Here is a 26,566-nt window from a genome sequence, read left to right as displayed (position 1 = left end):
TCAGCTCATATATTTTGCTTCTGGTAGGCCCAGAGTCTGGATTGGTCAAAATATGTGCTGCACCATTTGTAGGGCTACAGCACTACATGGTGAAATTTACATTAAAATAGTGATGACATAGTTAAAAGCAAAAATGTAGATACAGTTTAGAGAGATATTCCTTGTCATGATATTATGATTAAAAAAAGATGTAACGTCACTGCCCAATGGTCACATACCTGTCATACTATATCTTTCATCTGTCACAGATGTGAATGAGAGGTAAAGTGTCAATGTAGCATGAACCTTGTCAAAGCATATGGCATGGGCTAGAGGCGTCACTACAGACACCCTGGTTCGAATCCAGGCTGTATCACAACCGGCCGTGTTTGAGAGTCCCATAGGGTGACCCACAATTGGCCCAGCGTCGTCCGAGTTTGGCCGGTGTAGGCCGTCATTGTAAATAAGAATTGGTTCTTAATTGACTTGCCTAGATAAATAAAGGTTAAATAAATAAAAAATAACAAAGAAAATGTCTGTAAGTCAATGTTTGTTCCTTTTTCCACTATGGATCTTCCCGTTTATGTAATATGATGACTCATTGAGCGGTTAAGGATACACTATTCATGCAGTCAAACACTACGTAGAGTATGTGGCTATATGACACTTTTAAGGAGCAGAGATGTCCCAGTTGTCCTCCAGTGACCATGCACTCCATGCCCCCGAACTGGTTTTATCGACTCCCTACAAGCCCCATTTAACCTAGAAGTTAAATAATATCAAAGAGCAGAGGTTGTCTTTATTGTGTTCAATGCTCTTCCCAAGCCACATCTTGGCCTAGGCATTGAAGTAGATATATGGTAAAAATGTATTCACAGAAAGTACATACTGCATTGCATTATGATATGTGTTTTTACATGAGCATCCAGTATCCAGTGCTGGTGTCAATGTGGCCTCTGTAAGGGACACTCAAAGTCTCAGGGAGCGCTCTGTCCTGTTCTGTTTCTGGGAGTCCATATCATATACCAAAGAGGGAGGTCAGGACCAGGGTGTTCCTCTCCCGATCCAGGATGGGGATCCAATGGGGTCTGAGTGACACATACAGGTGCTAGAGTTGAGTGAGACACTACACAACCCAATGGTTACGTAATCACTCTGACCGCATCCTTACTCCCACTTTGGCTCTAAACACATTCACTGGACAGTGGCCATGATGGTGTTAATTTCATTTCTCCATAATTCCAGTTAGATCTGACAGTCTGAGTAAACAGATGTGAGACTGACAAAGGATTTTCTTTATCAATCAATCAAATGTATTTATAAAGCCGTTTTTACTGTAGCCGATGTCACAAAGTGCTGTACAGAAACCTAGACCAAAACCCCAAACCCCAAACAGCAACAAACAGCAAACAATGCAGATGTAGAAGCACGGTGGCTAGGAAAAACTCCCTAGAAAGGCCAGAACCTAGGAAGAAACAACATTATGGTAGCCACTACATTACCAAGAGTATGTGGACACCTGCTTGTCGAACATCTCATTCCACAATCATGGGTATTAATATTAAACTCCCTTTGCTGCTATAACAGCCTCCACTCATCTAGGAAGGCTTTCTTCCATTCAGTGCGTTGGAATATTGCTGTGGGGACTTGCTTCCATTCAGTAAAACTGTTGCCACAAAAATTGGAAGCACAGAATCGTCTAGAATGTCATTGTATGCTGTAGCGTTAAGATTTCCCTTCACTGGAAATAAGGGGTCTAGCCCGAACCATGAAAAACAGATCCAGACCATTATTCCTCTTCCATCTAACTCCACAGTTGTCCCTATGCACTGGGGCAGGTGGTGTTCTCCTGGCATCCGTCAAACCCAGATTCGTCCGTTCGACTGCCAGTTGGTAAAATGTGATTCATCACACCAGAGAACGCGTTTCCACTGCTTCAGAGTCCAATGGCATCCAAGCTTTACACCACTCCAGCCGATGCTTGGCATTTTGCATGGTGATCTTAGGCTTGTGTGCGGCTGCTCGGCCATGGAAACCCATTTGATGAAGTTCCCGACAAACAGTTATTGTACTGACGCTTGCTTCCAGATGCAGTTTGGATCTCGGTAGTGAGTGTTGTGTGCTCAATTTGATACAGCAGTCAGCAACGGCTGTGGCTGAAATAGTAGAATCCACTAATTTGAACGGGTGTCAACATACTTTTGTATATATAGTGTATTTTCAAATAAATCAAATCAAATCAAATTTTATTTGTCACATACACATGGTTAGCAGATGTTAATGCGAGTGTAGCGAAATGCTTGTGCTTCTAGTTCCGACAATGCAGTAATAACCAACAAGTAATCTAGCTAACAATTCCAAAACTACTACCTTATAGACACAAGTGTAAGGGGATAAAGAATATGTACATAAAGATATATGAATGAGTGATGGTACAGAGCGGCATAGGCAAGATACAGTAGATGGTATTGAGTGCAGTATATACATATGAGATGAGTATGTAAACAAAGTGGCATAGTTAAAGTGGCTAGTGATACATGTATTACATAAAGATGCAGTAGATGATATAGAGTACAGTATATACGTATACATATGAGATGAATAATGTAGGGTATGTAAACATTATATTAGGTAGCATTGTTTAATAGAGAACACATTGATGCTGTCAAGGATAATTTGAAGAGCATGCCTGTAGTAGGGCGCGACTTATCACACATTATAGCCACCCACCATTCTGTATGCAGCAGCAGTAATATTACTGCAATACATTGATCATCCGTGTGGTTGTTTTTTGATGTGCTTCAGAGTGCTGTCCTAGTCATAGCATGCAGAGAGGGGAAGGCGAGCTGGACTGGAGTAGGCCATACTACTGTAAACAAGTGAAGAGACTCATGAAAGTCATAAAACCTAATTACAGAAATAGGACCCGGCAAGTTCAAATTATCCCAACCGGACCTTCTCTGCCCGTAACTACGACAACAAAGAACCCCATTATCTGTTGTGGTAGTTGGCAACTTGCAGTTTTGTTTTCCTTACGTAACACACACTGAGTATACAAAACATTAAGAACACCTGCTCTTTCATGACAGATTGACCAGTTGAATCCAGGTGAAAGCTATGATCCCTTATTGACGTCACTTGTTAAATCCACTTCAATCAGTGTAGATGAAGGGGAGGAGACAGGTTAAAGAAGCCTTGAGACAATTGAGACATGGATTGTGTCTGTGTCATTCAGAGGATGAATGGACAACACAAAATATTTAAGTGCCTTTAAACAGGGTATGTTAGTAGGTGCCAAGTGCGCTGGTTTGTGTCACACTCAACAATTTCCTGTGTGTATCAAGAATGGTCCACCACCCAAAGGACATCTAGCCAACTTGACATAACTGTGGGAAGCATTGGTGTCAACATGGGCCAGCATCCCTGTGGATGCTTTCGATAACTTGTAGAGTCCATGCCCCAACGAATTGAGGCTGTTCTGAGGGGAAAAGGAGGGGTGCAACTCAATATTAGGAAGGTGTTCTTAATGTTTGGAGCACTCTGTGTTGATGTACTCACATCAATTTTATTTATTTGTGACCATAGCGCCCTTAACTTGTCTTACTTAACCAAAGCACTGTATACAGAGCCTTTCCTCACTGTGAGTGTTCTTCACTGTTATGTCATGGTCCGTTTTATCTGTGTTAATGTGTCTCTTTCCTTACTGTAGTCAATGTTTTAGTTTACATGACCTTTTAACCAGTTTATACATTTGAACTGCTTGGCCATAATGACCATTGTTATGTTTGCAGGAAAAAGGGGGAGACTTGCAAGCCATATAGGTGAACTTCACAAAATAGATGGCATCATGAGGATGGAAAATTATGTGGATATATTGAAGCAACATCTCAAGACATACAGTATGATGTCATGATGCCATCTATTTTGTGAAGATCACAAGTCCCTTCTACAGCAAAGCACCCCCAAAACATGATGCTGCCACCCCAGTGCTTCACGTTTGGGATGGAGATCTTCGGCTTGCAAGTCTCCCCCTTTTTCCTGCAAACATAACAATGGTCATTATGGCCAAACAGTTCTATTTTTGTTTCATCAAACCAGAGGTCATTTCTCCAAAAAGTACGATCTTTGTCCCCATGTGCAGTTGCAAACTGTAGTCTGGCTTTTCTATGGCAGTTTTGGAGCAGTGTCTTCTTCCTTGTTTAGTGGACTTTCAGGTTATGTCGATATAGGAATCATTTTACTGTGGATATAGATACTTTTGTACCTGTTTCCTCCAGCATGTTCACAAGGTCCTTTGCTGTTGTTCTGGGATTTATTTTCACTTTTCGCACCAAAGTGCGTTCATCTCTAGGAGACCGAACGTGTCTCCTTCCTGAGCGGTATGACGGCTGTGTGGTCCCAGGGTGTTTAAACTTGCGTACTATTGTTTGTACAGATGAATGTGGTACCTTCAGGCGTTTGGAAATTGCTCCCAAGGATGAACCAGACTTGTGGAGGTCTACAATTTTTTTTCTGTCTTGGCTGATTTCTTTTGATTTTCCCATGATGTCAAGCAAAGAGGCGCTGAGTTTGAAGGTAGGCCTTGAAATACATCCACAGGTACGCCTCCAATTGACTCAAATTATGTCAATTGGGCTATCAGAAGCTTCTAAAGCCATGACATCATTTTCTGGAATTTTCCAAGAATTTTAGAGGCACAGTCAACTTAGTGTATGTAAACTTCCACTGGAATTGTGATACAGTGAATTATAAGTGAAATAATCTGTCTGTAAACAATTGTTGGAAAAATGACTTGTGTCATGCGCAAAGTAGATGTCCTAACTGACTTGCCAAAACTATAGTTTGTTAACAAGAAATTTGTGGAGTGGTTGAAAAACAAGTTTTAATGACTCCAACCTAAGTGTATGTAAATTTCCGACTTCAACTGTATATGCTCTCGGCACCAGGCAGCAGTGTTCTGAGCAGAGGGGGTTGATTGGGTAGGTCAAGGTTCTGAGCAGTGGGGGTTGATTGGGTAGGTCAAGGTTCTGAGCAGTGGGGGTTGGTTGGGTAGGTCAAGGTTCTGAGCAGTGGGGGTTGGTTGGGTAGGGCAAGGTTCTGAGCAGAACAGTGTGCAGTTGTGCTGCACAAACTCCACCTCCAGCAGGGAGACTGTGTAGTGCTGTCAGGAACACCTGATCCAACCAGGAACCAAGACACCTGCAAACTGCAGTCACTGGACTGGGCTCTGTGTGTCTCAGAAGGTGATTGTGAAGGTGAGCCCAGAGGAAGAAGTGTACCTTATGGTGGGGGAAAGGGGCGGGGCCAGGATAACTCCTTGTATTTACTTCTGTCCTTCTGCACACATGGCTACTCATTGTTTGACCAGGGTCAATCTTTCCGGTCTGAGGATCTTGATGTTGATGCAGTAAGGAATCTAAGTAGCTCAGTTAGTGTACAGCACCTCCTGTTTGATAGATCATGTCTTGAACAGACAACACAGCACTGCTCCCGTGCTCTAGCTTACTCTCTCTCTCTCTCTCTCTCTCTCTCTCTCTCTCTCTCTCTCTCTCTCTCTCTCTCTCTCTCTCTCTCTCTCTCTCTCTCTCTCTCTCTCTCTCTCTCTCTCTCTCTCTCTCTCTCTCTCTCTCTCTCTCTCTCTCTCTCTCTCTCTCTCTCTCTCTCTCTCTCTCTCTCTCTCTTTCTCTCTCTCTCTTTCTCTCTCTCTCTCTCTCTCTCTCTCTCTCTCACTCCCTCTCTCACTCCCCCTCTCTCTCTCTCTCTCTCTCTCTCTCTCTCTCTCTCTCTCTCTCTGTGTCACTGTGTGTGGATTGGTGTTGACCGGACGGGGCTGTTCCTCCCTGGGTAGCTCTATGTAGGGATTGGAGTTCCCAGGCCTGGCCCTGGAGCCTCCCCCTTGTGACACACTTACAGGGCTGCATTGGCAACATGACTTTCACTGCTCTCCAAGGACAGCTGTCTGATGCACCTTCAGGAAAAACGAACAAACATGGAGGCCTTAGGAGCCCAAGTGCACAGACCCTGCTCCTTTTACACTAACCACCTGTGAGTAGCTGCACCTCCATGCTGCTATGTGTGCATGCATGTGTGTTTATATTTGAGAGTTGAATGTGCGTGTGTTAGAAAGAGTGAGATAGAAGGTTTATGTGTGTGCAGAGTGAAACATGCATTTGGACTATAAATACAATACATCTATATGGCTATTAATAGCACTCTCTCTAGGCAGTAACTTTAGGTTGCGGGTTTGTTTACTGCTCAGAGTTTTACTTGCCAATGCAGTGTTTTGATTTTGGACAGATACGTCAGAAGCTTTTGCATTGGATTTCAAGAAATGTATGTGCAATTTGGGCTAGGTACTATAGCCAGAATGCATTTAAAGCTTTGGTGCATTATCCTTTTGTTTGGAACTCATATGTAATTATACAGATATGTAGATGTTGAAATGTGAAAGAGATTCAGCCAAGATTGAAGGACGATTAAAAGTTGACTAGAGAAATACTTATTTAAATGTTTTGTCTAAAAGCATTGTTATGATGTTTGTAGACAGAATACAAAGCACATAGATATGATATAACATGTATTGTTTATTGTGTTGTCATTATCACTATTTGTTTTTTATAGGTATTAGTATTGTTATTGAGCTGTTATTGTGCCATTGTTCATTGTGAAGCAAGATTGATGGCTCTCCCACTAGGCCAAGCCATTCTTTATCCAGCAGGTCATTAAGGTGTGTGAGGGTGGGCTGCAGCCTCCTCTCCTAAGCCATTGAACCACCTTCAGTCCAGGAACTCTCTCTCTACATTAAAAACCTCTCGGCCAGGGGGTGTGGCCATGCGAGACTGTGCAGCCATTGTGTTTCCTGATACATATGCACAGAGAGGAGGTGTGTGCACACACAATAGTGGAAAGTTGAACCAGACAAAAGGTCTTTTTATGGGTTTCAGTATTCTGCTTAGGAACAACTGGGCAAAAAGCCATCTGGCAGCCGGTCAATGTGTTAGTGAGGGCGAAACCTACACACACAGTGGTCAATGGTTGTAATCTTGAGTCTGCCTCAATACAGTTCTGCTTATTCTCCTATGTAAGATGATAGAGGTATAACATATACACAAGGGTATACTGGTTATGAAACTTTTTTCGGATGCATTTTGTAAATACCACAAGTGCAAGAGTTGAGAATCAACATTTGCAGATCTTTGTGTCTCTTGAATGCATGTTGAGGGAAGTCCTACAAATGAACTTAATGAAGGGCCACAGAAGCACAACAGATCGATATTATCTGGAGATTCCAAAATGTAAAGTGAGGATGAAAATTATTTTGGATCCACCACAGGAAGCATTTTGGTCTTGTGTAAGTCAGGTCTCCCAACCAATGTGTGTCAAAAGAGATGATTCACTTGCCCCAGACAAGCCATAATCAGTTTGCAAAAATGGGGAAAAGGCACCGACTGAATTTCCTCCATGTTCTAGACCTCAGAGATGTATATTAACCCCTCTCATTGTGGTTAAAGTGTGGAAGTGTGTCAGGCTTCTTCAAGTTTATGAAAATTTTTGGGCCTAAAATGTTGTGTTCGTATGATTACAATAAAAAACGTTACATAAAGTGTGTAGGCCTATCTTTAATGCATCTCAGTTGTCAGAAATGTGATGCGTAAGATCACTTTTTTATTTTATGAGAGGGTTGACATGAGCTTCTATAAAATAAAGGGAAAACTCAGTGCGGAGGGATGGCTGTAGACCAAGGTTGCGTTTGACCAGACTGGCTAATTAGTCCGATTACTGCACAGCTTGATTGGTAAGACGTTTTGCTGAGTTTTTTTTATCAAATCACTCACTCAGGGAAGGCTTCATCCAGATGGCTTCATCTGCTCCAGCACACCCTGTATATTTTAGGCCTACAGCAGGATTCTGTCTGGGAAAACAGCAAGTGTCTACATTTGAGAACATAGGGAGAACTGAAACTGAGTGAAGAAAAGTTCCCCTTTCTGAGTCATTGTTTTGATCCAAGTATGGGATGTTGGCTACATTTAAACACTATACAGACAAGACTAGAAGGAGATGTGTTAGGGTTAAGATTCTGCCTCAGTGATGGTGTTCAGTATTCTGCAGCAGACCAGCAGGAGACATTTAGAAGAAATCTTTAGGTTTTCTCACTGTGATGTGGCATCTTCCTGATTCCAGTACTGTAGATCCTAATGCTCTAATGCCTCTCTCTTTTCCCTGACCTCTCGTTCACTCCTTAACGCTCACTCTCACCTCCCTAACCCCGCCCCCTCCCCTCCTCCTCTCTCCTGATGCCCTGCCTGGTGTTTGTCTCTCCGTTCTGCAGTAATCCGTTAGACCAGCAATGCTCGTCTTCCAAGCCCCCGTTGGGCTCTTCTGCCATGACATCACGAATCCTGCTGCGGCAGCAGTTGATGCGAGAGCAGCTCCAGGAGCAGGAGCGGCGGGAGCAGCAGAGACGTCAGGCCTCCTCCACCTCGCTGCACCACCAGACCACCGACGGCCACATCCACACCCAGACCCCGGCCATCAACGTCAGCGCACCCCCCAGCCTCCCCCCCGCATCCCAGCTGCCAATGGAGGTGCTGAAGGTAAGCAATAAGTATTGTCCACAGTTCTCACACCTGATGACACAGATGACACACCCCCTCTCTGGCTGGCTGCTTCACTGTGGTCTTCCAAACGTGCCACTCCTCACACAATTCCAGAGGTCTCACTATCACCTCTAGATGCAGGCATTCACACTCAGATGTTGTTTTAAGAAGTTACTGTGGGTTGGATGACTCTATATTGGCAACTTCTGGACAGTAGAGCAAGCACGGTTTACTATGATACGGTGTAAAACACGTGGAGGTGAGAAGTGTTTTAAAACGCATATGAGAGAATTTCCTGAGAGAATTCCTCTTTAATGCATGCTGTGCTTCCATCCATTTGGATTTAGCCATCTTTAATCCTATTTGCTGAGCTACATTCATATCTTTTCATAGCTTTGATTCATTGTTAATCTGCTCTGGGTGACTAGAGACTGTTGCAAATTTTCTGAAAGCTAGGGGAGACAGATTGATAACTACCACAACACACTACTATACTATAGTACATCCAGAAAAACAAAGACCACTTGGTAAGTTTAAAAAAAATCCTTTACATTTGTTTGTCCTTCTTTAGAAAAAGTACAACTAAATATAAAAAATAATTTTAAAAAAAGGTAAAGATTAAATGTTGAAGTGTATCCAAAACTTCATACAGTGAGGGGAAAAAGTATTTGATCCCCTGCTGATTTTGTACGTTTGCCCACTGACAAAAAAATGATCAGTCTATCATTTTAATGGTAGGTTTATTTGAACAGTGAGAGACAGAATAACAACAACAAAATCCAGAGAAACGCATGTGAAAAATGTTAGAAATGTATTTGCATTTTAATGAGGGAAATAAGTATTTGACCCCTCTGCAAAACATGACTTAGTACTTGGTGGCAAAACCCTTGTTGGCAATCACAGAGGTCAGACATTTCTTGTAGTTGGCCACCAGATTTGCACACATCTCAGGAGGGATTTTGTCCCACTCCTCTTTTCAGATCTTCTCCAAGTCATTAAGGTTTTGAGGCTGATGTTTGGCAACTCGAACCTTCAGCTCCCTCCACAGATTTTCTATGGGATTAAGGTCTGGAGACTGGCTAGGCCACTCCAGGACCTTAATGTGCTTCTTCTTGAGCCACTCCTTTGTTGCCTTGGCCGTGTGTTTTGGTCATTGTCATGCTGGAATAACTATCCACGACCCATTTTCAATGCCCTGGCTGAGGGAAGGAGGTTCTCGCCCAAGATTTGACGGGACATGTCCATCGTTGACGGCCCCGTCCATCGTCCCTTTGATGCTGTGAAGTTGTCCTGTCCCCTTAGCAGAAAAACACCCCCAAAGCATAATGTTTCCACCTCCATGTTTGACAGTGTTCTTGGGGTCATAGGCAGCATTCCTCCTCCTCCAAACACGGCGAGTTGAGTTGATGCCAAAGAGCTCCATTTTGGTCTCATCTCACCACAACACTTTCACCCAGTTGTCCTATGAATCATTCAGATGTTCATTGGCAAACTTCAGACGGGCATATATATGTGCTTTCTTGAGCAGGGGGACATTGCGGGCGCTGCAGGATTTCAGGGATTCACGGCGTAGTGTGTTACCAATTGTTTTCTTGGTGACTATGGTCCCAGCTGCTATGAGATCATTGACAAGATCCTCCCGTGTAGTTATGGGCTGATTCCTCACCGTTCTCATGATCATTGCAACTCCACGAGGTGAGATCTTGCATGGAGCCCCAGGCCGAGGGAGATCGTCTCTTTTGTGTTTCTTCCATTTGCGAACAATCGCACCAACTGTTGTCACCTTCTCGCCAAGCTGCTTGGCGATGGTCTTGTAGCCCATGCCAGCCTTGTGTACGTCTACAATCTTGTCCCTGACATCCTTGGAGAGCTCTTTGGTCTTGGCCATGGTGGGGAGTTTGGAATCTGATTGATTGATTGATTGCTTCTGTGGACAGGTGTCTTTTATACAGGTAACAAGCTGAGACTAGGAGCACTCCCTTTAAGAGTGTGCTCCTAATCTCAGCTCGTTACCTGTATAAATGACACCTGGGAGCCAGAAATCTTTCTGATTTAGAGGGGGTCAAATACTTAATTAAAATGCAAATAAATTGATAACATTTTTGACATGCGTTTTTCTGGATTTTTTGTTGTTATTCTGTCTCTCACTGTTCAAATAAACCTACCATTAAAATTATAGACTGATCATTTCTTTGTCAGTGGGCAAACGTACAAAATCAGCAGGGGATCAAATACTTTTTTCCCCTCACTGTATCTAAAGCATGACTGGATATATATTTCTCCTTTGCGTTTTCCTTTGAATATGACAATTTTCCTGTTGTCTCCAACATTGTCACTGCAACATTCTAATTGATTGTTATCACTGGAAAAAATTGAATGTTTTCATTTCTTAAGAAAATTATGAGAATAGGAATCATAACAATAAAGATAATAATACAATGATACCGTTTTATGACACTACACACAGGACGTGGTAGTTTCATAGCATGAACTGCCTGACAAGCATTTCTTAAGAGCATACTGCCACCCATTCAGAAAACAGCGAGGGTATGTTTTTACAATGTATGCATTATTGTTTACATTTTCACACTTTTCTGGGGCACAACCTAATTTTAAGGAGATCAGGCGAGACTGAGTCATTTATAATTCTGATTATGACTGCTTTAGGACTTGTTTATTTCTGAACCCTCTGAACATATAGATTCACTGCAGATTTACTAGAAGTATTGTAGCAATGTAGCAGTAGAAAAGCCCTAGTCCATGTTTTACTGCAATTCGTGTGATTGTTGTGATTGAAGTTTACGCTGGTAGGAATTTGCCATCTGGGTAGTCCAGATGGCAAAGTAGGTTGTATGTGTGCAAGTGTTCTATATCAATGTAATATTTAATTATAGAAAATATGTTTAATATTGTATTGATTGATAGCTTTTGTGGAAATATGACACAGATTATATATTTACAGTGCATTCGGGAAAGTATTCAGACGCCTTTACTTTTCCCACACTTTGATACAGTACATTACAGGCTTATTCAAAAAAAAAAAGTTTAATCCCTCATCAATCAACACCAATACCCCATAATGATAAAGCAAAAACACTTTTTTAGAAATTGTTGCAAATGTAATACAAATAATACACTGAAATATTACATTTACATAAGTATAGAGACCCTTTACTGAAGCACCGTTGGCAGCGATGACAACCTCTAGTCTTTTTGGGTATGAAGCTATAAGCTTGGCACACCTGTATTTGGGGAGTTACTCCCATTTGTCTCTGCAGATCCTCTCAAGCTCTGTCAGGTTGGATGGGGAGCATTGCTGCACAGCTATTTTCAGGTCTCTCCAGAGATGTTCAATCGGATTCAAGTCCGGCCCACTCAAGGACATTAAGAGACTTGTCCCGAAGCCACTCCTGCGTTGTCTCGGCTGTGTGCTTAGGGTCGTTGTCCTGTTGGAAGGCGAACCTTTGCCCCAGTCTGAGGTCCTGAGCGCTCTGGAGTAGGTTTTCATCAAGGATCTCTCTGTACTTTGCTCCATCATCTTTCCCTCGATCCTGACTAGTCTCCCAGTCCCTGCCGCTGAAAAACATCTCCACTGCATGATACTGTCACCACCATGCTTTTCCGTAGGTATGGTGACAGGTTTCCTCCAGACGTGACGCTTGGCATTCAGACCAAATAGTTTAATCTTGGTTTCATCAGACCAGAGAATCTTGTTAGGTGCCTTTTGGCAAACTCCAAGCGGGCTGTCATGTGCCTTTTTCTGAGGAGTGGCTTCCGTCTGGCCACTCTACCAAAAAGGCCTGATTGGTGGAGTGTTGCAGAGATGGGATAACCTTCCAGAAGGACAACCATCTCCACAGAGGAACTCTGGAGCTCTGTCAGAGTGACCTTCGGGTTCTTGGTCACCTTGCTGACCAAGGCCCTTCTCCCCCGATTGCTCAGTTTAGCGAGGCGGCCAGCTCTAGGAAGAGTCTTGGTGATTCCAAACTTCTTCCATTTAAGAATGATGGAGGCCACTGTGTTCTTGGGGACCTTCAATGCCGCAGAACATTTTTGATACCCTACCCCAGACCTGTGCCTTGACACAGTCCAGTCTCGGAGCTCTGCGGACAATTCCCTCGACCTCATGTCTTGGTTTTTGCTCTGACATGCACTGTCAACTGTGTGACCTCATATAGACAGGTGTGTGCCTTTCCAAATCTTGTCCAATCAATTAAATGTACCACAGGTGGACTTCAATCAAGTTGTAGAAACATCTCAAGGATGATTAATGGAAACAGGATGCACCTGTGCAAAAAAAAAATATATATATATTGGTTATTGTGTGTAGATTCATGAGGAACATGTTTTATTTAATCAATTTTAAAATAAGGCTGTAACGTAACAAAATGTGGATTTTTTTTTTTAAGTTAAAGTCTTAATTACATTATGTGAAATTCCATTCCATATAGTATAAAGTAGTAGGATAGTAGTATAAATAGTGCCCCCCTCTTGTCATCATACTGAACATGTGTGGCATGGGTCCAACCATTGAATCCATTTCCCTCCACATACAGCATAAACATTACTTAAAAAGGTTTAGGATAACCCCATAAAAGAGTACAATACGACAAGCTGGAAGACATTTCTGTGATTCAGGTTTGGAGCTTACGGGCATTCTTCATTGACTGAAATTCCCCCAAATGAAAGGCCTGTTCCTGTCTAGCACTAAGCACTGTAGAGCAGGGTTTACCTGCTAGCCTGTCTGTGACTAGATTAGCACAGTTCACACGCAAAGCTACACAAAATTAGCTTAGGGGTACCAGGCAGGGCTGCTGGACCTTAAAGGTGAAAACATTAAGCTCAGATGAGTTTGTCTAAAGACAGATTTGGCCCTTAATTAACCAAGTGACCACTGACCTTTGGAGGAATATGTACGGGATCAGTTTGGGGATCAGGACAAAGGCAAGCAGTCTTACCACACACCCTAACTCTAATTCAGCGAAGAATGCTCGTAATTAGCCCCACTGCTTTCATTCCATGGCATAAGGGGAAAACACTAGCTTTGAAATTTATTTAGGATCATTTCCTAAAAGGGTTCAACATGATTTCTAGATTTAGTGAAAAGGAATTTAGCGTATTTGTCAGCGGTGGGTGTAGCTTGTGCATGGAAGTCAGGCGCAGGAGAGGAGAGATGAATGGACAAAGTACTTTACTAAGGCAATAATAATACAGAACGCAACCGCGTCACAAAACAAATGCCCACAGAACAAGTGAGGCAGCAAAAGTACAGAACCCAAGTATAAAGTACCGGCTGCCACAAAGCACGGGTAAAACAAAACCCGGCGCAAACCAGCCGGAAGCGTGCCAACCCCGACAATAAACAATACCCCACACAGACATGGAGGGAACAGAGGGTTAAATACACATGTTAATTAGTAGGAGATGTGAACCAGGTGTGCCGGAAGACAAGACAAAACAAATGGAAAATGAAAGGTGGATCGGCGATGGCTAGAAGACCGGCGGAAGTCATGACAGTATTATGAGAAGAATAAAGCACTGTGCATAGTCATCAAAAAGAAAGGAGGACCAAGGCACTCTTCATATAATAGCGGAACACAAGTACGCCATACGGGTAGGTAATGAAGACTACCCCATGGCAAGGCACTACAAGTCCCTACACCATGGCAACCCTGCCTCCCTAGAAGCTATGGGTATTGATCATATTCCAGCCTCTATTAGAAAAGGGGACCGTCTTAAACAGTTAAATCAAAGGGAAAGTTTTGGGATTTACAAACTACAGGCCACTAAATACCCTGGTTTAAATAAAGATATGGATTTCTCACCCTTCCTGTAGGGTCGTGATGGGTCCATTTGCTGTCATCTAGTGGACATTTTGCTCTATTGCCCTCAGCTATGCTTAGACTGTTGTTGTTCATGTTTTGCTGTGTTCTAGTGTACTATGGGATATTTAGCTTTCTTATTCTTGACACTTCTCCCAGTCATATTTAAGGTTAGAACTACCTTTTATTTATTTATTTATTTATTTTATTTCACCTTTATTTAACCAGGTAGGCAAGCTGAGAACAAGTTCTCATTTACAATTGTGACCTGGCCAAGATAAAGCAAAGCAGTTCGACACATACAACGACACAGAGTTACACATGGAGTAAAACAAACATATAGTCAATAATACAGTATAAACAAGTCTATATACGATGTGAGCAAATGAGGTGAGATAAGGGAGGTAAAGGCAAAAAAAGGCCATGGTGGCAAAGTAAATACAATGTAGCAAGTAAAACACTGGAATGGTAGATTTGCAATGGAAGAATGTGGAAAGTAGAAATAAAAATAATGGGGTGCAAAGGAGCAAAATAAATTAATTAATTAAATACAGTAGGGAAAGAGGTAGTTGTTTGGGCTAAATTATAGGTGGGCTATGTACAGGTGCAGTAATCTGTGAGCTGCTCTGACAGTTGGTGCTTAAAGCTAGTGAGGGAGATAAGTGTTTCCAGTTTCAGAGATTTTTGTAGTTCGTTCCAGTCATTGGCAGCAGAGAACTAGAAGGAGAGGCGGCCAAAGAAAGAATTGGTTTTGGGGGTGACTAGAGAGATATACCTGCTGGAGCGTGTGCTACAGGTGGGAGATGCTAGGGTGACCAGCGAGCTGAGATAAGGGGGGACTTTACCTAGCAGGGTCTTGTAGATGACATGGAGCCAGTGGGTTTGGCGACGAGTATGAAGCGAGGGCCAGCCAACGAGAGCGTACAGGTCGCAATGGTGGGTAGTATATGGGGCTTTGGTGACAAAACGGATTGCACTGTGATAGACTGCATCCAATTTGTTGAGTAGGGTATTGGAGGCTATTTTGTAAATGACATCGCCAAAGTCGAGGATGAGTGTTTAGTGTTCTGATATTTCTAATGGACATTTTTTGTAGGGATTGATACATTTTTCGTTAGGGCAAACCAAGTCTGACATTTTAAAGTGGAAATTACAAACTTTAGAAGCATTTTTAAACCTCAAACACAACAAGTTTGCATTTCCTGCTGTTCAGGAAAATTATCAGAAACAAAGGAGTGATCAATTTAAGATCCTACATCTGTAATTATCCATGGGTGTCACATACTGTAATTTTCGTATTTACTAGTTTACAGATGGTCACTTTGGTTTAGCCACAAAGAAACAGTTTAGTTAAACTTGAGAAATTCATCAAATACAATTATTGAACCTTTGAGACATTAGACATTGTAAGATTTCATAATATAATGAAATTAATAGATCAGGAAAAATTGCATTAGGTTTACTCTCATGGATTAGATCAGGGGTTCCCAAACTTTTTACTCAGCATTGGGTATTGTGTATTCATGTGATATTGGAGTGACTAAAACATTACAACAAAATCAATGAGCTAAAAAAACCTAGCTAAAAAAAAGAGTAATTGACTTTATGGAGGATGAGTTGCTTGTTGCCTCAGGACTGTGTTGGCCTGTCTTATTTTGGAAGTCAGATTATTTATTGTTTCTTTTATCCTAGGAATATCCCATTAATCAAGTTTGAGCTAAGACTAAATTCAAGCCATATATCTTCTGACTTCACACTAGTTACTAGCGTTTCTCTCATGGAAGTTATAAACACCAAATGAGAACCGTAAGGCAAAGAACATGTAGTGTGGTTTGAAAGAACTTCTAGTTCAGTTACTAGAGGCATAAAGTTCAATCTGTATTGAGTGAAATCAATTTGACAAAGCCTGCATTCTGTATTCTGGCCAATTCTAATGCTTATTTTATATAATGTACAAGTAGTATAGATTTTTTTTTGTGTGCTTCTTGGCTCACTATATTGAGGTAATCCAGTGTTATAATCCATGTTATTATTTCAATTTAAATGTCAATCAGCAGAAGGAATTTGACCAGGTCAAGAAAATACTGAGGCAGATTGGCTGGAAGTATGCCTTGGTATTCTCTGATGGAAATGGATGTCGGACTGGTGTGAGAAATTAGAAAGATGTACAACTCTGAAATATACAGAACACATATTGTGTCAATGGATTCTAACTTGTGTTTTCAGCTTTGCAGCAACATTTGCCTTTCCACAGTACTGTACAATTATGAAATGTATTATTACTGTCGGGGGTCGTGCATGTGGCCTTCATATTAGTAGTAATAGTAGCGTTAATTGCATATTAAGACATTAAGAGACTTGTTATCAGATTGTTCAGCATGTGGCGCTTTCTAAGAAAACATACATGCTAATTATTTATATATTTTTAAATGAATAATCAAACTCCCATGTACACAAACAGTGCAACTAGTACTTACTCCTCAATTACAGCTCAGAGGCTAATTGTGTGTCTAGGATTGTTGGATGATTATTTGGTGTCCCATTTACAGCACATGAACACTATATAGATACAAAACAGGGATTGCTCACACCTCTCTGACATTTAGAAAATATTATTTGAACGGTTTGATTTGTTTAGGATGCCTCTAATTCTACACAATTCCTCCACCTCTCATTGTTGACAAACAGTGCATTTAAAGGACATTTAAAGCTGGCCCAGAGGGTTTTATTGCCTAATTGGTCAGGATGCATTCCCAACTTTGACCCCTTCAGTTATCACACGGTCAACATGCCTGAAATAACTTTCAACTCTCCCCAGGGGAATTCCCAAAATACCTCAGAGAGCTATTAATAGACCTGCCAGTTAGGATACATTCCTTATGGAATGACTAGAAATAGGGAATGCCAATTTACATTGAGCAATACACATCTATTGAATTACCATTTAATTTTATTTTGCATAAAACAAATAGTCCTACCAGTAAATGCTTATTACCATGTTATAGTAGAACAGTGTATGATATTCTCTATTGATGCTAGTGTGGTGTCAGTTGTTACTGTAGATACTATTTGCAAGGTTAAATAACCTCAGCCATTAAGGGCCCGGGGGAGGGACCGTCTGGTTCTGTTGCTGCGTTGTTGAGCCAAGAGTTCAGGAGGTGAATAGGGTTGTGAGGAGCTCCATCTGCCTCAAGCCTTTCCAAATAACCAGACTCTGTCATCCACACTTGGTTATCCTGAGCTCATTAACCACCTCACCAGTGAAATCAACTGTCATTCTGAGTTTGTCCAGGCTTGGCTACAGTCAATTTCCACACGTGTTGGATAAACACACATGCTTCAGTACAACCGATTCTAAACGGAATTCTCTCCCATTACTGGTTTATAATTGGTCATTTATCAGTTGGTTATCTTTGCTGTTGTTGGAACCCTTGAATGCAGTGATGTACTGTCCTGTTAGGATTCAGGAATAACTTCATATTAGAGATAATGTTACAGGTAGCTGAAATCTCATGTTTAGAAACATCTTATTACAATCTGCTTTCTTTCAGGTTTGAGTAAAGAATGAATAAAGTAGCCTCCCTTTAGCAACGTAATCATTTTATGGATTTTTTGTTTCAATGAAGATATTTAGACAAACAAAACAGTATATATTTTACTATATTATGAAGCATGTAGTTTACAAGAATAGTTTTAGCTCAGTGAGCCTATCATCCAAAAATAGCAGAGTAAGCAGCCAGTGTGCAACAGCCATGCATGTGGATAAAGAGGAGATGAGAAGTTATCTGGCCTGGGGCAAGTGTCAGTAGACAGGGTGACCTGGTCTTGGTTGTAGAAAGAGCCTCTTTGTAAGACTCCCACTCTGACGTCAAACTAGCACCATAAAGGCATAAATTCATATTTTACATAAAGCATAACAATCTTTAAAAAGGTTCATTGTGTCTCACTTAGACTTATTAACATGTGTAGCCAATGCCTTTTTTTCTGCCTTTTATAAGCTGAACTAGAGGTGTTCCTCTCTGTATTATCAGTGTTGAAAACAACGGATGAAAGAGGAAGACAGCCTCTCTGGTCTTGCATAGACTTTGAAAGGGAATATAATTAGGTTTTAAGCATCTCTTATTTGTAGTTGGAATATAAATTGTGCTGGAGATGTTGGAGATGCTTGAATACCACCATTATCAAGTAGGTCCAGTATTATGCTGATTGAAATATATTTTATTTTCCCCCCTTTTTCTTTTGGGGTATGGTAAGATAAACATAACATTCAGATGGAACGTGTGACATGAATTGTGAGTACATGTATTTATATCTAGGGATTATTTAGCTATCAAGAGATAGCACAGAAAAAAATATAACTGAAAAGATAAGCTTACGGCTTACTGCTTTGGGATTTGCTAGTAATATTGATACTTTCTAACATTTCAATTCATACTTGACTTTCTCTGGTCAAGTCAAGGACTCTATCACTAGTTGAGCTGACAGGTATTTTATTTTCATATTAATTAGTAATCCAGTTCTCTTTATTATTATAAATGTATGGAAACATTTTCAAGGCTGTTTCTTGCTTATTTAGTGAGATAATATTCAGTGAGATATGAGAGCTGTTTCTTGAGTGCACAGCACAATTACAAGATGACCAATGATCATCAACCCATCATAACAGCGTTTGAGGATTCTGACTCTCGCTTATGTCTCTCCCTCTTTCACTCCATCTCTCCCTACCTCCTCCAGGTGCAGACTCACCTGGAGAACCCCACCAAGTACCACATCCAGCAGGCCCAGCAGCAGCAGGTGAAGCGCTACCTGGGCAAGCTTGGCTCCCTGCCCTGCCCCAACCAGTCCTCTGACCACAAGGGCATGGCTCTGGTGCCGGGAAACAGTGCCCCCAACAGCCCCATGGCCTTACTCACCCTCAACATCAACTGTGAGAAAGAGGTAACGCAAAACGTAACATGGCCATAGATGCCGAGCTACAATGCAGTGTGTGTAAATTCAGTGTGCTTTTCACACCATGATATCTGCCAATTTTCAATTACTTCTACTTCAAAGCCATGTGTATTTGAGTAATGAATGGTAGTAACACCATGGAGTTGGATAATACATATTCATTGATAAGGAAATGTGATCTTCTGTTGATTTACCCTCAACTGAATCACTGTCTGTTAGAAAATATGTTATCTCAAATTCAATTTTAGTTTTTTTATTATAGATGGATGATGTCATTGATGACATAATTAGTCTGGAATCGAGTTATAACGACGATATCCTTGGATTAATGGACCCAGGGCTTCAGATGGCCAATACGGTATGATTGCCTTAATTTACTGTCTGCTTGCATGAGGCCAGTAACCGAAAGGCTGCTGGTTTGAATACCTGAGCTGACAAGGGGAAATCTGTCTATGTGCCCTTGAGCAAGGCACTTAACCCTAATTTGCTCCAGGGGCGCAGTACTACTATGGCTGACCCTGTAGAGCAACACATCTCACTGCACCTATCCGGTGGAGGCCTATGTGACAATTCATAGTAGATGTGTCTACGAATACAGCAAATGTTTGCTTCCAGATCATTGTGTAAACACATTTTTAAAGGGTTAACTACTCATGTGTCAAGCACCACATGTGCCAGGTATATTTGACCCTGCTAACATTACTATTGTCTGTGGTTATCTTTTCTCATCAGATCGCTGTCAACACTAACCTCTTAGACATTTATGGTAACCAGAGCATGCCCCATCCAGGCCTGGCCATCAACTCCTGCCCTGCCAACCTGCCCAACATCAAAAGGGAATACTCAGGTGAGCATGACCCCATTACATGGAAAACATCCAGATTCAAACATACTCTCCAGACCTTTGTGACTGTGCAATATGTTTGAAAGGGTCAGGGAAATGTTATGCATGTGCTTTGCATTGATATTGTTTTTGGTTATTGTAAACTTTGTTATTTTGTCATTCAAAATAAAGTGAAATGCATTGAACATTTTATGTGCCAAATAGTTTCCCAATCTCCGGCCATCATGCACATGCTGGACAAGTCTGGATCGTGTAGCAAGTTTGAGAACTATCACAGGCCTGAAGGGTTTCCTGTAGGTATGTCTGCATAGTCATATTCATATTTACTTTAGCTAACTGTGAGTTTGAGTTAGGTTACACAGGTGCATATTGCTTAGCCTATAACGTGCTCAGCACAGTTTCATTTATTTTCTTCCCGAAACTAACTAAACATTTCTGGCATAACTGTTTTGTTGTGTGTCAACATCAATGTTTTGCCATTGTCCTACAGATGAAGGATCTTAAACTGATCCAGTTTGAAAATAATCCAGCAGCAACAAGAAATGTGAATTATTATATGGATTATAATTAATGGACGTTTTTGTAGGGGTTGATACATTTTTCGTAAGGTAAAATAAAATCTGAAATTTCAAAGTGGAAATTACACATTTTAAACCTCAAATACACTACAAGTTTTACATTTCCTGCATTGTTCTCATGCAACAGGGTTATCAAATGAAGATCCCACATCTGTAGTCATTGTCCATTCCTAATGCTAACTGCTTTGTTTCAGAAGCAGAGGTCAGGGCAATGGCAAAGGAACGACAGAAGAAGGATAACCATAATTTGAGTGAGTTTTGTTATACGGTAATTATCAGCTATCTAGTAATATCATGTGGGTTGTTTAGATATGCGGTGATATTACCTTTTCATTATTACATTTTGCATGATTGATTGTTTCTTATTGTTCTCTTCTCGTCCTATTTCCTGTAGTTGAGAGAAGACGGAGGTTTAACATCAACGACCGGATCAAAGAATTGGGGACCATGATTCCAAAATCAAATGATCCGTAAGTTGCGTATGTTCACTTGGATTTGAAGTCTTTCTACCAGATACAGCGCAGTCTGGAATTATTGGATCCCTTAATAAAGATGAGCAAAAAAATAACATAAAATCAGTAATACAAATACTGAGCTATATTGTATACTCCAGAAATTAGAACAATTATATTATTTAATAATAATACTATTGCTCAGAGACCGAGATTTTGTGTAACAAGTAATTAAAACAAATCTCAAAAAGATATGGGTCAAAATGATTGGATCCCCTGTTTTCAATGCTCCAGTAAGGGAAAGGGATTCAGTTATACACCTGAATACATTCAACTGAAATGTGTCTTCCGCATTTAACCCAACCACTCTGAATCAGAGCTGCCATAATCGACATCCACGTCTTCGGTGCCCGGAGAACAGTGGGTTAACTGCCTTGCTCAGGGGCAGAACAACAGATTTTTAACTTGTCAGCTCGGGGATTCAATCCAGCAACCTTTCGGTTACTGGCCCAAAGCTCTAACCACTAGGCTACCTGCCGACCCCTCCCCTTGTAAGGATATTGACAATGAGCCTTTTTCTAAAATGTTTTATGAGATTGGGGAACACACTAGGCGGGATCTTAGACCATTCCTCCATACAGAATCTTTCCAGATCCTTGAAATATTTTGTCTGCGCTAATTGATTGCCCTCTTCAATTCAAACCACAGGTTTTCAATATGGTTCTGAGATGGCCATTGCAAAATGTTGATTTTGTTTTTTTCTTTGTGGTTTTTGATGTTTACTTGCTGGAATATTCACTTGCAGCCAAGTTTCAGCCTCCTGGCAGAGGCAACCAGGTTTTTGGATAACATGTCCTGGTACTTGGCAAAGTTCATAATGCCGTTGACCTTAACACGAACCCCAGGACCAGTGGAAGCAAAATAGCCTCATAACATCAACGATCCACCACCATATTTTACAGTAGTGATGAGGTATTTTACTACATATGCATGGTTCTTTCTAAGGCCAAACCCACCGCTGGTGTGTCTGGCCAAAGACCTCTATTTTCGTGTCATATGACCATAGCACTGGTTCCAAACCAAGTGCCAATGATGTTTAGCAAACTCCAGGCAGATGGTCAGATGACATGAAAATAGAGGTATTTGGTCACGGGTTTGACCTTCGAGGGATCTGGAAAGATTCTGTATGGTGAAATGGTCTAAGATCTCTCCCAAAGTGTTCTCCAATCTCATAAAACATTTTATAAAAAGGCTCAGTATTGTTATCCTTCCAAAGGGAGGGTACTGGAGTATTGAAAACAGGGGATCCAATAATGCTGACCCCTATCTTTTAGCTTTTTTTTATTACTTGTTAAATAATATCTCTTTCTCTGAGCAATTAATTTTTCATTTTTAAGCATACAACATAGCTCAGAATTTGTATTATTTATTTTATACAGTCTTTTTTGCTCATCTTTATCAAAGGTTCCAATAATTCCGGACCCCACTGTATATATCATGGGTCAGACATTGACCCTAGGCTAGAGTTTACGATAATTATAGATCAATGCCTCAGTTTATTTTCAGTGCATCCATACCCTTGAGAATTGTGTGAGTTAGAACATTGTCAGTGTACCCTAGAATGCTAACAGTTCAGGCTGATAAAACCTTGCTGGCCTGCCACGCCCCTCTCTGGTCCTCAGGGATATGCGATGGAACAAAGGCACCATTCTCAAGGCGTCAGTGGATTACATCAGGAAGCTACAGAGGGAGCAGCAGAGGGCCAAAGAGCTGGAGAACAGGCAGAAGAAGCTGGAGCATGCCAATAGACACCTGATGCTGCGGATACAGGTACAGCATGGTAGGCCGTGGGGCACTGGGACAGATAAGGAGCAACTAGCCATGCCTTCAAAATGTCACATACTGTATTAGCCAATCAAAGTAGGATTGAATTGAGATGAGGCTCTTCTATATTCTGGATGGTATCAGATATGCAGCATGCAGACAGACAATGTTGATAACACTCTCTTTCCTTTCTCTTTCTCTCTCCCTTGATGGGGTTCAGGAGTTGGAGATGCAAGCTCGTGCCCATGGTCTGACCACAGACACATCTGCCCTCTGCTCAGCTGAGCTCTCAGCCCGAGGCATCAAGCAGGAGCCAGCCCTGGGAGACTGCCACCAGGATCTGTACCATGTCCACCCACGGCACCAACACCACCCAGCCTGCACTCCAGACCAGGTTCAGTACACCATCTTGGAGCTCAACGATGGAGCATCTCCCTACACCAAGGGCCACAGGGGAGTCTCAGGTGACCAGGGGCCTTACGGCAGTCATCCTAAGGGGGCCTTGATGGACATCCTGATGGATGACAACTTGTCCCCTGTGGGAGGGGGTGACCCCCTGCTCTCCTCTGTCTCGCCTGGAGCTTCTAAGGACAGCAGCTGCTCAGGCAGCAAAAGCATGGAAGAGAACGACCAGAGCTGTTAGCACTCACTGCTGCCCACTCCACTCACCTGCACCTTTATCTCCACCCCTTCAACCTGTTCTATATTGTGTTGTGTTGAGGCCTCCTCAGACATCTCCCGTCAGTAGCTCACTTCAGCCAACTGCTGGTTAGTTAGTTAGTTTGTTTTCAGGTGTTTACACATTTTACATTTTTCATTGTTTTTTTTGTTTTGTTTATTATATGGTATCATTGGGTTCTGAAAGCCGTCAAACTGAATTTAGTTCAGTTTCTCTTGTGTATTGATTAGAAATTACTTTTTAATAGTTTGTTTTAATAGATCATGCTCTGATTTTATCAATACTTTTATGACAATGAGTCAGGGAGCGACATATCACACATACTGTACCTGTGTAAGGTCATCATGGTATAGGGCAGGCTTATAATAGTTATAAAACCCTGATTGATAAGCTTATTGCTTTAAATTTGAAAAAAAATGCAATTCCCTCGAAGTGAAAACTAAAAATGGTTGTTTAATATATTGTTGGTGTGTTACACAGTCACACTACTTCCTTTATAACATGTCTATTCAGCGCAATATGACAGAAGCGATAATACATTATTTTGATTACTTTTGTTTGTGCATTACTTTTGTGCTTTTGAACTTGAATGAGATAACGTCTTAGTCAGGAGATTTGTAAACATTTCACATATAGCACAGAACATAATGTCAGTCTATCAATATTGGTAGAAATGCAACATTGATTTCCATACAGGCACATTTGGTTTATGAAGATATTTATGATAATAAGATTGAAATGTATTGCAGCAAATACTCACTAAGAAGTGGATCTCTAAGGAAGAAAAATACATTTTGTTTTTAACTTGTCCATTTTCTATTTTTATTTAATTTTTTTGTACACTTATTAGGATTTGCCTGTCCATTCATTTCGTGTTTAAGAGATATTCAGGATATTTTTTGTCAATGATGTGAATGTTTATATTGCTAGGAATATAAGGAGATGTACATGTAGAAAATTGTTTAAACACTGGAATGACGTCCATAAATTGATTTAAATATATATTTACTAACAATTATATTTAGGTTTTTCAAATGATTGATTGTAGTTAAAACTATAAGCTGTACTGTTAATGTATATTTCTACTGTATAACAACTGTAGGAAAGTACTGAAATATGCCTTTGATAATAACTATCTACTGTACATTACACCACTGTATTGAGAACATGGTTACAGTGCACCCTCAAGTCTGTGGAACTATGCAATGACTACAGTTGTGCCTGTTTTACCCAGAAGACATTAGACACATTAGGCTGGTCATATAATATGTTGTAATGATTAGTAAGAAGCACCTAGCAGAATGATTTACATTGAAGTGCCTTACTGTTAGTTTTTTGTTTTCCACAGATCTAGGAGGACTACTAGACACTGGTTTGTTGTTGTTGTTTCTGGTGTTTGGTGCTTCATGTATGAAGTGTTGAGCTGCAAGGTCCCTACGGGAAGCAGTAGGGAAGGGCCTTTTGTCAGAGAGTAGAAAACTATGTTATGGGCCTCCAAATGTCTCTCTAGGCCATCCATTTTGTTTGGGATGTTTTTGATGCTAGAGTTCTGTTTTGAGATCAGAATTCCACTCGGAGGGCAATAATCAAAACATTGCTTTACTGAATTCTCAGCTTCTTTTTTGAGACCAATTATTTTTCTGAATGTAATGTAACTCAGTGTTGACTGCCAAAATGTGTTGCCAAAATCAAAGTGAAGTCTAAAATATGCAAAGAAGGAATTAACATTGTTATTTTTTGATGTTGTACTTTTGTGTAAGGATGTTTCTTCTTTATTTCTAGAGCAATAATTTAAGAATAATGGCTATCAGGCTGCACGTAAAGCTAAGCACAAAGTAGTCCATGTACTTATAGGCAAATTCTCTGCAGTACAAATCCACTACAGAATGGCCCTCATGGTCAAACTGCACCCAGGTCTGTCTGGTAATATCTAGACACAAGCCTGTCATTCACTCACTGTCCTTTGACTGAACCCAGATCAGCATATAATTTCCCTAGACAATGTCACCCTCTTGTGTTGATGAAACCACTATGCACCAAGATTGGTGTTTTCAACCATAGAACTAAAATGCATAGAACTAACATTTTCATTTAAAGCAATGGTGACAGTTGATTGATGCCCATTATTTGTAAATAAACATATGAATTGATCCACTTGTTACCATGGCACAGTTTGGGTATACCACTAACATTTCGAAGAGCCATGTTTGTTCACACATTGAACACCCCAGGCTGACAGGTCTATTAATTGTATTTACATGGTTTCAGATAGACGCCTCTGCCGAGATTGCCACTGTAATGTGATAATGACTCTGTTGCCAGGGGAGATGGAGGTAGTGATGGTCATACACTGGTTAGGGATGGATCAGTGATGTCAAGGCCATTCATTGGAACTGAGTGTAGAAAATAGCTTTTGACAAACATTAAAGTCAATTAAATATTTTTACTTGTGTTATTGCAGGAGTATGTTTCGTTCTATGATTTATTTTTATCAAAGTATTTCACTAATTGTCTCTGAACACTAATGATGGGTAAATAATATAAGAATAGATCATGTTCAACAGACACTCCAATATAATTAATGATAATATTTTATTGGTAGACTTCCAGGGCTCTATCCGCATTGGGGAAGTTCAGCTGTAACAGCGTGCTTGAAATTTAAAGGCTATGTTCCCGCATTAGCAGAGACTGCATTCACGGTAAAGCTGCATGTGTCAGCTCAATCAAAAATGACCTTTACCTTTGTATCACGGAATCTGTAACACTTCAGTTTAACATATTAAATAAAGCCCCAAGTAAATGTGCGTTGACTGAAACATATTGAATATGAAACACAGCATT

The 26,566-nt window shown here is 40.9% G+C and overlaps 1 protein-coding gene across 4 annotated transcripts in view; it reads left to right on the top strand.

Moving 5' to 3' along the window:
- The window catches only part of LOC112216145 (microphthalmia-associated transcription factor), a 33,333-nt gene extending 7,148 nt beyond the window's left edge, over nt 1-26,185 (top strand). Inside the window, exons 1-10 of one of the 4 annotated variants that reach the window (XM_024375906.2) lie at nt 5,894-6,024; nt 8,309-8,573; nt 19,133-19,336; nt 19,611-19,706; nt 20,081-20,195; nt 20,397-20,489; nt 20,965-21,021; nt 21,165-21,240; nt 22,905-23,052; nt 23,267-26,185. In XM_024375906.2, coding sequence (XP_024231674.1) covers nt 5,942-6,024; nt 8,309-8,573; nt 19,133-19,336; nt 19,611-19,706; nt 20,081-20,195; nt 20,397-20,489; nt 20,965-21,021; nt 21,165-21,240; nt 22,905-23,052; nt 23,267-23,689 — 1,560 coding nt within the window. In that variant the 5' untranslated portion in view covers nt 5,894-5,941 and the 3' untranslated portion in view covers nt 23,690-26,185. Of the gene's footprint in view, nt 1-5,893; nt 6,025-8,308; nt 8,574-19,132; nt 19,337-19,610; nt 19,707-20,080; nt 20,196-20,396; nt 20,490-20,964; nt 21,022-21,164; nt 21,241-22,904; nt 23,063-23,266 lie in introns of those variants that run through there. The other 3 variants (XM_024375905.2, XM_024375904.2, XM_024375908.2) reach the window with 3 other exon arrangements.
- Nucleotides 26,186-26,566: the final 381 nt, after the last annotated feature.

The sequence above is a fragment of the Oncorhynchus tshawytscha genome, linkage group LG16, assembly GCF_018296145.1.
Source record: "Oncorhynchus tshawytscha isolate Ot180627B linkage group LG16, Otsh_v2.0, whole genome shotgun sequence".
In the NCBI taxonomy this organism is placed as follows: Eukaryota; Metazoa; Chordata; class Actinopteri; order Salmoniformes; family Salmonidae; genus Oncorhynchus; species Oncorhynchus tshawytscha.
This window is presented reverse-complemented; position numbering and strand designations above follow the sequence as displayed.